General features: G+C 42.1%; 1 protein-coding gene across 11 annotated transcripts in view; it reads right to left on the bottom strand.

Moving 5' to 3' along the window:
• Nucleotides 1–222: 222 nt before the first annotated feature.
• The window catches only part of HMBOX1 (homeobox containing 1), a 394,167-nt gene continuing 381,600 nt past the window's right edge, over nucleotides 223–12,789 (bottom strand). For 4 of the 11 annotated variants that reach the window (XM_069233788.1, XM_069233791.1, XM_069233784.1 and 1 more), the window contains one exon: nucleotides 223–2,958. In XM_069233788.1, the coding sequence (XP_069089889.1) occupies nucleotides 2,821–2,958 (138 nt within the window). In that variant the 3' untranslated portion in view covers nucleotides 223–2,820. The remainder of the gene's footprint in view (nucleotides 2,959–12,789) is intronic. The other 7 variants (XM_069233792.1, XM_069233786.1, XM_069233790.1 and 4 more) reach the window with 4 other exon arrangements.

Below are 12,789 nucleotides of genomic sequence, written 5' to 3'. Positions count from 1 at the left end.
ATAGGCAGAGGACTTAGGCTCTCAGAGGATACTAGGTGGCGTCTTATAAATTGGCATTTCAAAGGAGGATTGCTGCTACTGATTCACCAAATGCCTTCTTGCGGCACAAACAGGTCATTTTTTTCAGTAGCTGTTTTTTAGTCTTAACTTCACACAAAAAAATCCCTCATGCCTGAGCATGAATAGATGTGATGAAAGTAGCACACTACAGTACTCTTTGTTACAATGTAACACAACCAAATAGAAATTTATTAACTTTTTTTTCTTCCTTTTTTAACATACATTTTTTTTAAGTTGATGGAATAAACAGATTACCAAAATATAAATATTTTTATAAAATAAAAAGTGCTGTGTATGATTGGCAAATAAGGTAAAGAGGAGAAATACCTTTAGTTAATGTTCATAATAGTACAATTCCTTTAAAGCATCCATTAAACCAATGTCCTCTCATCATCATCCTCACAAAGCCCATTTTTCAAGAAGACTCTATTGCTGCATATTTTGAGAAAAACATGCTTAGCTCCTCTCTTGATCTAAATATAAATGTACTGGGATTTCATACTTGGTTATCTCTCAATAGGAATATGAGCTCCACATGGGTCAGTCTGCACTAGTTTGTTGTTTCGTTCAATTTGTACTGGTTACTCTGTTATCTGCCTAATTTATGTCTGTAAAACTGTCTTGTAGGCTCTGAAGGTCTGCTCCTATAAACCAAGCTAGTTTGTGATGTCCTTACATTTTAAAAGACTGGACTATTCATTCAGTGGATGCATGTGTGCATCATCTGTCCAAAGTTTCAGGTAAGTACTTATCTTAGTACTTATCTTCTACTCAAGACACTGAAGAATTGTTAATGCAAACCAGTGGGCGTCTTGAGCACCCTTTGCAAAAGGATTATGCTTGATCATATGGTGTGAATATGGACAGGTGGTGGATATCACGCACTTCAATCTGCACCATTACACAAGTAGATGCATGTATATACCTCCTTCTCTGATAAGTTCACCGACGTCCATGAGATGGCCTCTCATTCGGTAGGCCATCTAGCAGGCCCTGGGCCTAGCCTTGAAAAGGAATCCTTCTCAACCAACGGTACCCTTAATATACCTTTCAATTAAACAAGCAACAAGGTGGGAGAAATGCTGCAGCAGTTTGATGACAAAATAAGGTATAAAATATACAATTACTGGACAGAATCATTCACAGACCGCACTCAATCCATCATTTTTTAAGAGTACAGAAAGAGAAGAAAGACCTACAAGCAGCATTATTTGCCATAATTTAAGGAAGCATTTTCAGGTGCCTGCCAAATTAAGCAGGACAGCCATTATTCCAGTTGTTAACCACTACAAACCTGCCCTTTACCAATTTATTTCTTGGTGCCCAAGGCTCATAATCAGGAAGAGCTGTCAGATACTTCTCTAGTTACTTTTTCTTTTACATAAAATCTGGTTCCTGCAACAGGTTCAGGATGGATGCTGGTTTGTCTACGCAGGATGGATGCTGGTGTATCTACCCATACGGATTATTCATTGCTTTGATAAAGGTGGAACAAATAGGGTCAGTGTTAATGAAGAAAGGACAATGCGATAATGTTTGAATTGCTTAAAGGTGGATGCCCACCCTTTCCCACTCTCTTGTTGGGTCCGCTCAGGGAAAGAATAATGACTTCTATTTAAACTTTTGGAAACACTGGATAGCATGTTTAACAGTGTGGGCAGACTCTCAAGGAAGAAGGAATGAAAGAATGTGCATTCACATATGTTTTTTTCAATGAAATACATAAAGCGACTTCTGCTTCTTAGGATGTGTGCTTTGCTACTTTTTGGGATAGCAATGGGGAGCTATATCGTATGCCCATAAAAACATTTTTAAAACGAACGGTTGTTATAAAACCTGTTGAGTGTTTCAACTCTAGTGTCCTGGTCAAATCTTAAATAGAAATAATTTTAACATAGCTGATTAAAAAATGAACAAAGTCTTGTATGAGCTTCCATGGATGCTACCGGAGATCATGAGCCTGTCCTTAGCGTGGGTGAGCAGTGAAATGATATAAAAATCCATATGTGATAAGAATGGACAGTGTAGAAAATGTCAGCTTACAACGTGGCTGGGTGAGCATATGTCATGGTCCAGGGGAAAAGCCTGTCCAGCATGTGAGATTACAGGATGTTGGCATCGAATACTGTTGTTAGAAGCCAACGCTTGCAAACAGAGTTTGCCCACCAACTGTATCTACTCAGCATGCAAACTTAGCAGTATAACTAGTCAGCAGGTAACTGGGAGGCAAACCTTATTGTGATTGAAAATTGGACATTCCTGTGTCAAAATTTAATCCACTGACACACAGTGCTTGTTTTACTCTCAGTCCGCGAAAGCATGTATGGTGCCTCAATCTCAGCTTGCATTCTTTTTTCAGCGCTGGAGAAGAAAGCGTACAGAGTATATTGTGTGATGCATGATGTCTAGAGATATACAAAGATTGTAATGATGTCTAAAGCTTGCAATAGAGGACTGTCTAGAATACCTGGAAGCACGTTTTTGGAAAGCGAAAATAGAGCAGCAAGATTGTGTAGCCACCTGGGCTGGGAAAGGGGGTGGGTGGATTATAAATTGTTAGGAATTAATACTGACAGGAGTATATGCAAAGGCTGAGGGCACCATGTCATCTCCACAGAACAAGACCTCAACGGCTAAGTGACGCACAAGAAACTGCAAAGTTATACTGTAAGAACACGTACTAAGGACCAAGGAAAGTCTGCTAAGGCGCTACGTCTAAATCTAAGATACGTCTTTGTTGAACCCTCCCCTTCACGTGCATCAGTCGTCATCTATAGCTTCTGTCTTGATCTCATTGACCCCTTGCCGGGCCAGGGCCAAAATGGTGTGGTTGACGGCTGCCATTTCCACAGCTAGTGATATGGGATCCTGATGATCACTGTGGCTCGTGCTGTCATCCTAGGAAAACAGGAAAAAACAGTTTTGTTAATCGGCTGTTGCAGGTTTCACATTGGCCATACAGGAATACCACTGTCATTGCTTTTGTGCGCTATAAGTAAAAGTCATAGAAGAAAGACTGGCATTGCCTACAAAATTTACAGTGTGACAACCTTGTGCCCAAATTTCCTCTATCAAACTCCTTGGTTTTTATAGTGTGCAGTCTTAAGAATGGACCAACATACATTAATCTGGACGATTTTCTTTTTTTTTTCTTCCAAACTTTCCCATGACCTCAGTACTTTGGCTCGCTCTCCATATCATCTACTATGAACTGATGGCAATACCAATGAAACTCGATTTCAAGTTCCTTAATAAGTGGTGCAGAACCGGTCTTTCACATGTGCAGACTGCACCATCTGATGGCAAGAATACTGGGGACACTTTTCATTTCAAAAACATTGATCGACCTGCAAGTAAACTGTTAGTTGATTTCAAGTGCTGATAACGGAATAGAATCTACACAGCAAGATCTACGAGATCTCTAGTTGTAGCACAAGGATAACTTTTCTTAAATTGTAAGATCTTTAATTCCAAACTAGTGTGAACAGACTACCAAGGAGAGTAAATGTTTGGAGGTGAAGACCCCACAGCCCAAAAATCAAACTTGTTAATAAAGAGTTTTGAGGAGGGGTTTAGATGATGATGAGGCATTGGGAAAGCAGTGCTCACAAAAGGAGCAAGAGAGCACATACATAGCCACTCTAGGGACTTATCCGACTAAGACATACAAATGCCACCTTGCACCAGGCACACAGGGCATGCATATTTTCCTGAACAAACGCCCCCTGTATTTAGAAACAATGAATAATGGAAACAACACCCACTCGGCAATGGGGGCCTAAGATGACTGCTTGCATTTTCATCATATGTGCCATATGCTATCCAAAAGGAAACTTTTGTGAGGGCAACATTGTAAAACATTTCCCAATTTCTGCGACACAAATTATATTCCCTATAAATACTTTGGGGTGTTTGTTTTTCAGAGGATAAAGAGCATTTAACTATAAACTTTCAGACGAAAAATAAAAATATAAACATCTCCATAGACCTGATGGGGAGATGGGTTAGAATGTTGTTCCTTTTGGCCCAAGTAATAGGGTCTTGGGCAGCTAACCATCTTTAATAAATAAATAAAAAATCATACTTTGTTTTGTTTTTCAAACATAATAAAATATATCATGCACTATGTACACACTCGTTTCACAACTTCCTGACAACCTTAGTACTAAGGACCTTCCTGTTCCCTATTAAGTCTTGCAAATGTGAGATGCCTGCGCATCAGATTCAGATTAATAGCTTCTTTTCTTATTCACCAGCAGGCGATTCCTCAGTAGCACCGCTATCCATGAGGTTTTTGAGCCAGATACTTAGGAGCATATTAATCTTTCAAGCAACGCAGGGCAGCAAGCAAAGTTGCTGTGGTGCGTGAAAGAGAGAGAGGGCAGAAATGCTCCATATTTACATAGAAAAGAAGCATTTCTGCTCTTCCCTTGCGCTGGCCCGCTGTGTGCTGCCTAACACCAGTGCAGGCACCCGTGCATCAGCATCCGGCAGACATACAATCCTCAGAGGCATTTTTCTGCATGTGTGCTGCAGAACTCAGCACAAATGGAAAGAGGAAACAATGAGAAGAAATAAAAATGTCTTCTTGTTATACCGGGTTTACTAGCTTTAGTTAATCTAGGAATGCCCTGTGCCAAAAAAAAAAAAAAAAAGCATTTTCAATGCAACGGGTCTCGCATTTGCTCGAGTTAGAGCTATTAGCGTTGTAAAGAAAAGAAATGCAGCGTGATCGTACTATGTAAAATGCAGCGCAATCGCGCTGCGTGGAAAATAAACAGATAAAGTAGTTCAGAACCTAGGCTGAAAACATCGAGCCTCATATGTTTTTAGCGGTTTTCCGGTGCTGTGTAGGTGTTCTAAAGACCGGAAAAGTAATGACATATGCATGCCTTTCACAAATGAAAGCAAGCTGATTTTAAAAGGCAAGCCCACGAACCAATGTGACTGACGTGACATGGGCGTGGTTTGAAACCCAAAGAGAGATTACAGAATAGACGGAGCGCTTTGCACTCGCCCATGAAAAGGGTGGATCCATGGCATGGCAACGTCCATGTTTCTCCCAATGAAGCACCTCCCAAGTTGAAATGTAATGTAACAAAGTATTACTTTTCTTTACAAAGCCAGGCAAGGCAGCAGAAGTCACCCCTTGAGTGGCTCTGTAAATATTACTCATGCCTCTGCGTTGTCCTTGCATTGCCTTGTGAGATGCAAGAACAATGCAAAGGCTTGATAGATCTGGCCTTAGTTTCCAACTGCCCAAGCTTTTTCAGATTTCTTTGGCAACAGCTCCCTTTCTACATCCACTCTCTCCGCCTCCATACACATGTCCATACCAGATTGCCATCTGTATTTGGTCAGGAGTTGCTGGCTGCCCTACACCTGGCAATATGCCTCTTAGCTATTGCTATTATGAACCCAAACAGGCAGAACATCAGGTTAGATCTGGGAATATCAAAACCGCTAAGGAATCCGGATATAGGAAAGAGAGGGGTGCATGATATATCATAGACTAGGATTGCAGCCAACTCTGTCGCGTTATGCATCCCCAATATACCCGTATTCAATATACCCGTATTTTGGCATCCCCCCCGATTGTATGCAAAAAGTTTATTACTCTATGTCACATTTTATACATATGGGTGTTTGCGATTTTCCCATTTTGTAAAGTCTGCACCTTATACTATGCCCTGTGTAATAACTTTAGCTAAATCAATCTTAATCTCATTGTTATGGCTGTCGCTTCCCAGTCAATATCCTCCATTGGGCCCAAGTCTCTCCGAGGGTTCTGGATATGAGTGATGCCACTTACTTCATACCCCCTAGCAGCGCCCTGTTTGCAAAAGGGCACTGTCGAGCAGTTTATTTCAATTCACACTTTCTCCTTCTAAGGAATGTCTGAGTATATTTATTAATTTAAGCATGTGACCGGTCATAATCTTTCTGCTATTTGGAAAACGTTTTCACTCCATCCTCCTTATCTCCTATTTATTTACTCTTCTAAGATTCATTGTTGGAAGCCCTTGAACTTGCCCATTCCCATATATATATATATATATATATATATATATATATATATATATATATAAAATGTCACTTACCCAGTGTACATCTGTTTGTGCCATGTAGTGCTGCAGATTCACATGCTTTGCATAAGTCTGCTATCTAGTGTTGGGCTCAGAGTGTTACGAGTTGTTTTATTTCAAAGAAGCTTTTTCAAGTTACGAGATCGAGTGACTCCTCCTCTCTGTGATAGTGCACATAGGTATTGAGTCCTTTGTTAGATTGTTTTCCCGCAGGAGGGTGAAGTAAGGAATGAAGAAATGTATAAGTACATATACATATAATAATAAAAGAAGATGTACATGCAATGTATATACATATTTACAAAAAGAAAAGTACTGAAACGGCTACAGGCTCCCAGGGAGGCGGGAGGGTGCATGTGAATTTGTAGCACTACATGCCACGAACAGATGTACACTGGGTAAGTGATATTTTCCGTTCAATGATATGTGTAGCTGCAGATCCACATGCTTTGCATAGACTGAAAAGTAGTCCCCTCCTAAAATAAGTGTGGCTAGCCTGTAGGAGTTGGAGTAGTTTTAAATAGTGTTTTAAGCACTGCTTGACCAACATTTGTTGTGAGATAGCACATCCACAAAGTAGTGTTTAGTAAATGTGTGTGGTGTGGACCACGTGGCTGCTTTGCAAATGTCTGCCATTGGTATATTTCCTAAGAATGCCATTTAAGCCTCTTTCTTTCTAGTAGAATGTGCCTTAGGAGTTACTAATTGTTGCCTTTTAGCTTTAAGATAGCAAGTTTGAATACACTTTACTATCCATCTGGCTAATCCTTGTTTTGAAATAGGATTACCCTATGAGGCTGTTGAAAAGCCACAAAAAGTTGTTAAGATTTTCTAAATTCTTTTGTTCTATCTATATAATACATGAGACCTTTTTTTAGATCAAATGTGGAGAGCTCTTTCAGCAACTGAATCTGGCTGTGGAAAGAAGGCTGGCAATTCCACTGACTGATTGTTGTGAACTGGTGAAACCACTTTGGGTAGAAATGTCGGATTTGTCCTAAGTACTAATTTATGCTTGTGAACTTGGAAAGGTTCTTCTAAAGTGAATGCTTGAATTTCACCAACTCTCCTTAAGGAAGTAATTGCTACCAGGGAAGCAACTTTCCGTGAGAGAAATTGAAGAGCGCACAATTGAATGTGTTCAAATGGTGGACCCATAAGCCTTGTGAACACAATTTTAAGATTCCAGGCAGGAGCTTGTGGAGCTCTAGATGAAATAACTCTTTTAAGGTATTCCATAAAAGCTTTTATGGCAGGAATTCTAAACAGAGAAGTATGCTTCTGTTTTGGAGGTAGGCTGATATTGCTGTTAAATGAATTTTAATAGATGAATATGCAAGATTTGCTTTTTGTAAGTAAAGCAAATAACATACCCTGTACTGATGCTTTAAGTGGATCAATGTTTTTGGATTGACAGTAATATACAAAACGTTTCCATTAAGCTGCTTAGCACTGCCTAGTTGTAGGTTTACATGCTTCCTTTAAAATGTCCATACATTCTGATGGAAGCTGTAGATGTCCAAATTCTATGACCTAAGGAGCCAAATCGCCAGGTTTAGCATACTGGAATTGGGATGCCTGATTTGACCTTTGTTTTGAGTCAATGGATCTGGTCTGTTTGGGAGCTTGTGATGTGGTACTACAGATAGATCCAATAGTGTTGTGTACCAGTGTTGACATGCCCACGTGGGAGCTATGACTATCATAGTGAGGGAAGTGTGATGGATCTTGTTGACTAGAAACAGAATTAGTAGGACGGGGGGAAAAGCGTAAGCAAATATCCCTGACCAATTGATCCATAGAGCATTGTCCTTTGATCGAGGGTGTGGGTACCTGGATGCGAAGTTTTGGCATTTTGCGTTTTCGCTGCTGGCGAAAAGGTCTATGTTTGGTGTTCCCCACATGTGAAAGTCCTGTATTTGTTGCCTCATCCTGCTTAAGAGGTCTGCTAGTTGGTTGTGTATCCCAAGGATATACTCTGCTAGTAGGTGAATGTGATTGTGAATTGCCCACTTCCAAATTGTCTGTGCTAGAAGGGACAATTGGGATGAGTTTAGTTTAGTTTAGTTTATAGATTTGTAGAGCGCATGGCTACCCAGGGGCATCCCAGCGCTAAAGTACACCATGAATGTCGGAAGAGCCAGGGGAAGCAGATTAACTGGGAAAGAGAATGGTTTTCAACTTCCTCCTAAAGAGAAGTTCAGAGGATTCCTGACGGCATTCAAAGGGCAGGGCATTCCAGAGCCGAGCAGCCCTGATGGAGAACAAATTACCTCCCCATGATCTCTTGACCGAAGGGATGTAAACCTGTCGAGAAGAACGAGATCTAAGAGATCTAAGGGGCGAGTAAAGAAAGATATGTTTTCTAAGGGAAAGGGGACCCTTATTGTGTAAGGCTCTGTGAACAAGACACAGAGGTTTAAACTGAATGCGCTGCTTAATCGGGAGCCAATGAAGAGCTGCAAGTGCTGGTTTAGCGGAAAGATGCCTTGGGGTATTCATGAGAAGTCTAGCTGCCGCGTTCTGCGTAACCTGCAGCCTCTTTATTACATAATCTGGAGAACTAAGATATAGGGAGTTCCCGTAGTCCAGGCGGGAGAGAACTAGGGCTTGTACAAGAATTCTTCTGGCAGCGAATGGCAGAAGTCCAAGAATCTTCCTGACACTTCTAATTAAGCCGAAGCAGATCGAGGAGATTCTTTTAGCTTGTGGCTCCATAGTTAAGCGTGGGTCAAGCAGAAAGCCGAGGCTTTTTACTTGTGTTATTGGAGGAGGCAGGCTGTTAAAAGCCTCAGAGTACATAGCCAGAGGGGCGGTAGGGGCACCATTACCTATAATCATTACCTCTGATTTGCTGTCATTAAATTTCAGTTTCAACAGGGTCATCCAGTCCCCAATATCTTTCATGCAGTCGGCCAGGTTGGCAGAGGGGGAGTCCCTACTACTAGAGAGGGAAACCACCAATTGCGTGTCATCAGCATAAGTGACCATAGAGAGGTTATAAGGAGCGACTACTGTGGCCAAGGATGACAGATAGATGTTAAACAAGGTGGGGCTTAAAGATGAACCCTGCGGGACTCCACAAGATAGAGACCTGACGTCAGACAAAAAAGAGCGATCCAAAACTTGAAAGGATCTTCCCGTGAGGAAGGAGGAGAGCCAGGCAAGGGCTGGACCTCCTAACCCTATCTTGGAAAGTCTATCAAGGAGAAGAGTATGATCGACAGTGTCAAATGCTGCACTAAGATCAAGGAGGATAATAGCAGCATGACCACCTTGATCTAGAAGTTGCCGAGCAGATTCAGTTACAGTAAGGAGTGCCGATTCTGTACTGTGATGGGTTCTGAAACCCATTTGAGAAGGATGTAAATGATCGTGGCTCTCAAGATGCCTGGTCAATTGCAGGTTCACGTGCTTCTCCAGAATTTTTGCCAATATAGGAAGAAGGGCAATGGGTCGATAATTATCCAAGACAGAGGGATCCATCCTAGGTTGAGTGTCCCCCTCCCTCGCCTATTTTTGCAGATAATACATTGTTGTCATGTTGTCTGCCCTGATTAACACTGTTTTGTGTGTGATCTGTGAGTGGAATGCTTTAAGTGCTAAGAACAAAGCCAGCAATTCCAAGTGGTTTATGTGCTTAGTCTTCTGGATTGAGTCCCATTCTCCCTGTATGGTAAGATTGTTGAGATGGGCTCCCCACCTGTCATTGATGCATCTGTGGAGATTATGGTCTGCAGCACAGGGTCCTGAAATGGGCGCCCTTTTGATAAGTTGGTGTGATTTCACCATTAAAGAGAGTTGTAAGTTTGGCGGTCCAACAACACTAGATCGTGAAGTTTGACCCTGTGCCTGAGACCATTGTTGTGAAAGACAATGTTGTAGGGGTCTCGTGTTTAGACGTGCATTGTTCACTATTGATATGCACAATGCCATTGTCCCCAATAGTTTCATAATAAACCTTTCTGTGTAAGTTTGATTATATTAAAGCTGGGATATGAGACTGTGGAACACTTGAATTCTTTGTGGATTTGGGTAAGCTAATTCTGACTGAGTGTTCAGAATTGCTCCCAGATATGGTTGTATTTGCGCTGGCTGAAGGTGAAATTTCTGGTAATTGATTGTGAACCCTAGACTGTGTGGGGTATTGATTGTGTACTATGTGTGTTGTTGACAGGTTTGAAAGGTGCTGGCTTTCATGAGCTGAGTAGTCCAGATAGCGAAAGGCATGTATGTACTGTCTTCTGAGGTATGCTGTAACCACTGCTAGGCATTTGGTGAATACACTTGGTGCTGTTGTTACTCCAAAGGGTAGCACTTTAAATTGGTAGTGCTTGCCTGCTATCACAAACCTTAAGTATTGCAGTGTGCTGGATGTATGGGAATATGGAAGTAAGCATCTTTTAGATCTAATACCGTCATGTAGTCTTGTGTTTGTAGCAAAGGGATGACATCCTGAGGATTGGCCATGTGGAAATGCTCTGAGAGAATGTATTGATTGAGGGGTCTGAGATCGAGGATTGGTCTGAAACTGCAATCCTTCTTTGGTATGAGGAAGTATAGAGAATATACTCCTGTCCCTTGTTGAGTTATAGGTACTGCCTCTATTTCATCTTTGAGTAGAAGTGATTGTACCTCTTGTTTTAGCAGAACAAGATGTTCTGGAGAAATCCTGTGTGAGCGAGGGGGAATATTTGGTGGAGTGGAGACGAGTTCTAGGCAATAAACATTGTGGATAATTGACAGTACCTATTGATCTGACCTAATGTTGTGCCATTGATGGTAGAAATGTTGCAGTCTTTCTCCCACAGGAGATGTGTGCTGTGTGGGGGATGCAGAGAAAAGCACCTCTTGTGGCAGTGGATCTCCCCCTACTTCTAAAGTTGTGTCCTCTATAGGATCCTCTGAATGTCCCTCTAGAATAATATTGCTGTCCCTGCTTTTGTTGGGACGTAGAGGCCTCTGATGTTTGGGGTTTAAAACCCCCTCTAAATTGGGGCTTGCGAAAAGTGTCCCGAACAGGTGATGTAAAAAGGGCACCCATAGCCTTTGCTTTGTCTGAGCCCTCTTTAAATCTTTTGATGGTGGTATCCACCTCTGGTTCAACTAGCTGCTGTTTGTTAAACGGCATATTAAGGACCGCTTGCTGTATCTCAGGTTTGACTCCTGAGGACCGCATCAAGCATGCCTCCTGATCATGGCGCTAGTATTTATATCCCTAGCTGCGGTGTCTGCTGCATCTAGGGCAGATCTAATTTGATTGTTGGTAATAGCCTGTCCTTCTGCCATTACCTGTTGTGCCCTTTGTTGGTGTTCTGGTGGGAGATATTGAAGGAACTCTTGCATCCCGTCCCAATGGGCCCTGTAGTACCAGGCTAAAAGAGATTGGGAGTTGGCAATTCTCCACTGATTTGCAGCTTGAGTTGCCACTCTTTTGCCTGCTGCATTGAATTTGTGGCTTTCTTTATCAGGGGGAGGGGCATCCCCAGTGGACTGACTATTTGCCCTCTTTCTAGCTGCACTGACAGCAATGGAATCAGGTGGCAATTGTTATGTTATGAAGACTGGATCTGATGGTGCAGCTTTATATTTTTTGTCCACCCTCGGTGTGAGTACCCTAGCCTTTGCTGGTTCTATAAAAATATCAGCAGCATGTTTTATCATGCCTGGAAGCACTGGCAAACATTGGTACTGTTTATGTGTAGAGGATAGCATGTTGAATAGAAAGTCATCCTCTATGGGTTCAGAGTGCAGCTGAACATTGTGGTATGTGGCTGATCTAGCAATTACCTGATTATAGGCTGTGGTGTCTTCAGGTGGAGATGGCCTAGTGGGATATACATCAGGGTCATTAGATGGGATAGGGTCTGAATCATACACAACCCATGGGGCTAAAGTATAAGTATTGTCACCCATATAATCCCCATGTGAAGAGACAGGAGATTGCATAGAATACTGTGTAGGTGAAGGTGGTGGTGGTGGAGGATCAGGTGGTGGAGAAGTGGGAAGCAAAAGAGAATGTGGTGGAGAAGGCTTTTGTAGTGCCTTTGGTTCCTCTTGTGCTTAAATATTTTTGCAGGTGAAGGCCCAGCTTGCAAACTTTCTTGGAAAGACAGTTTCCTTTTGGTTATTGAAGGAGGAGAGGCAATAATTTTCCAAGTGTCTTTATGAATCTGTATTTTCCGTCATTTATGGCCCTCACTTCTAGAATGTGCCTAATGTCTGTTGACCCCTCTGCAGATGGAACATATTTACTTCCCATAGTTGTGCGTCCGGAAAGCATGGTGACTGGCTTCAAATGGGTCGAAAATGTGGACTCTGAAGCAGATGAGAGTTTTTTCGGTTCGAAGAGGTGCTTGGATGCTTCGGCTCCAAGGTGGTATGCTTCGGCTCCAATGTGTTTCAGTTCCGAAGTGGAAGCCTCCACTTTGCGACTCTATCCTTAAACAGGCGTGACAGTCTGTTCGGTCGAATGCATTTTGGTCTTCTTTGACGTCGAACCCGATGGCCGGTCGTCGAGAGGTAATTTTCTAGTCCGACCAGGGCTGTCAAGCACTGGTGGACCCAAGACCCTTTGTGCTGACTTTTTAGAATGCTTTTGGTGATGGGAAGGGGCTGGCGTATTAAAGTACTGCGCCGCAGG

This window comes from Pleurodeles waltl, chromosome 5, assembly GCF_031143425.1.
Source record: "Pleurodeles waltl isolate 20211129_DDA chromosome 5, aPleWal1.hap1.20221129, whole genome shotgun sequence".
Lineage (NCBI taxonomy): Eukaryota > Metazoa > Chordata > Amphibia > Caudata > Salamandridae > Pleurodeles > Pleurodeles waltl.
This window is presented reverse-complemented; position numbering and strand designations above follow the sequence as displayed.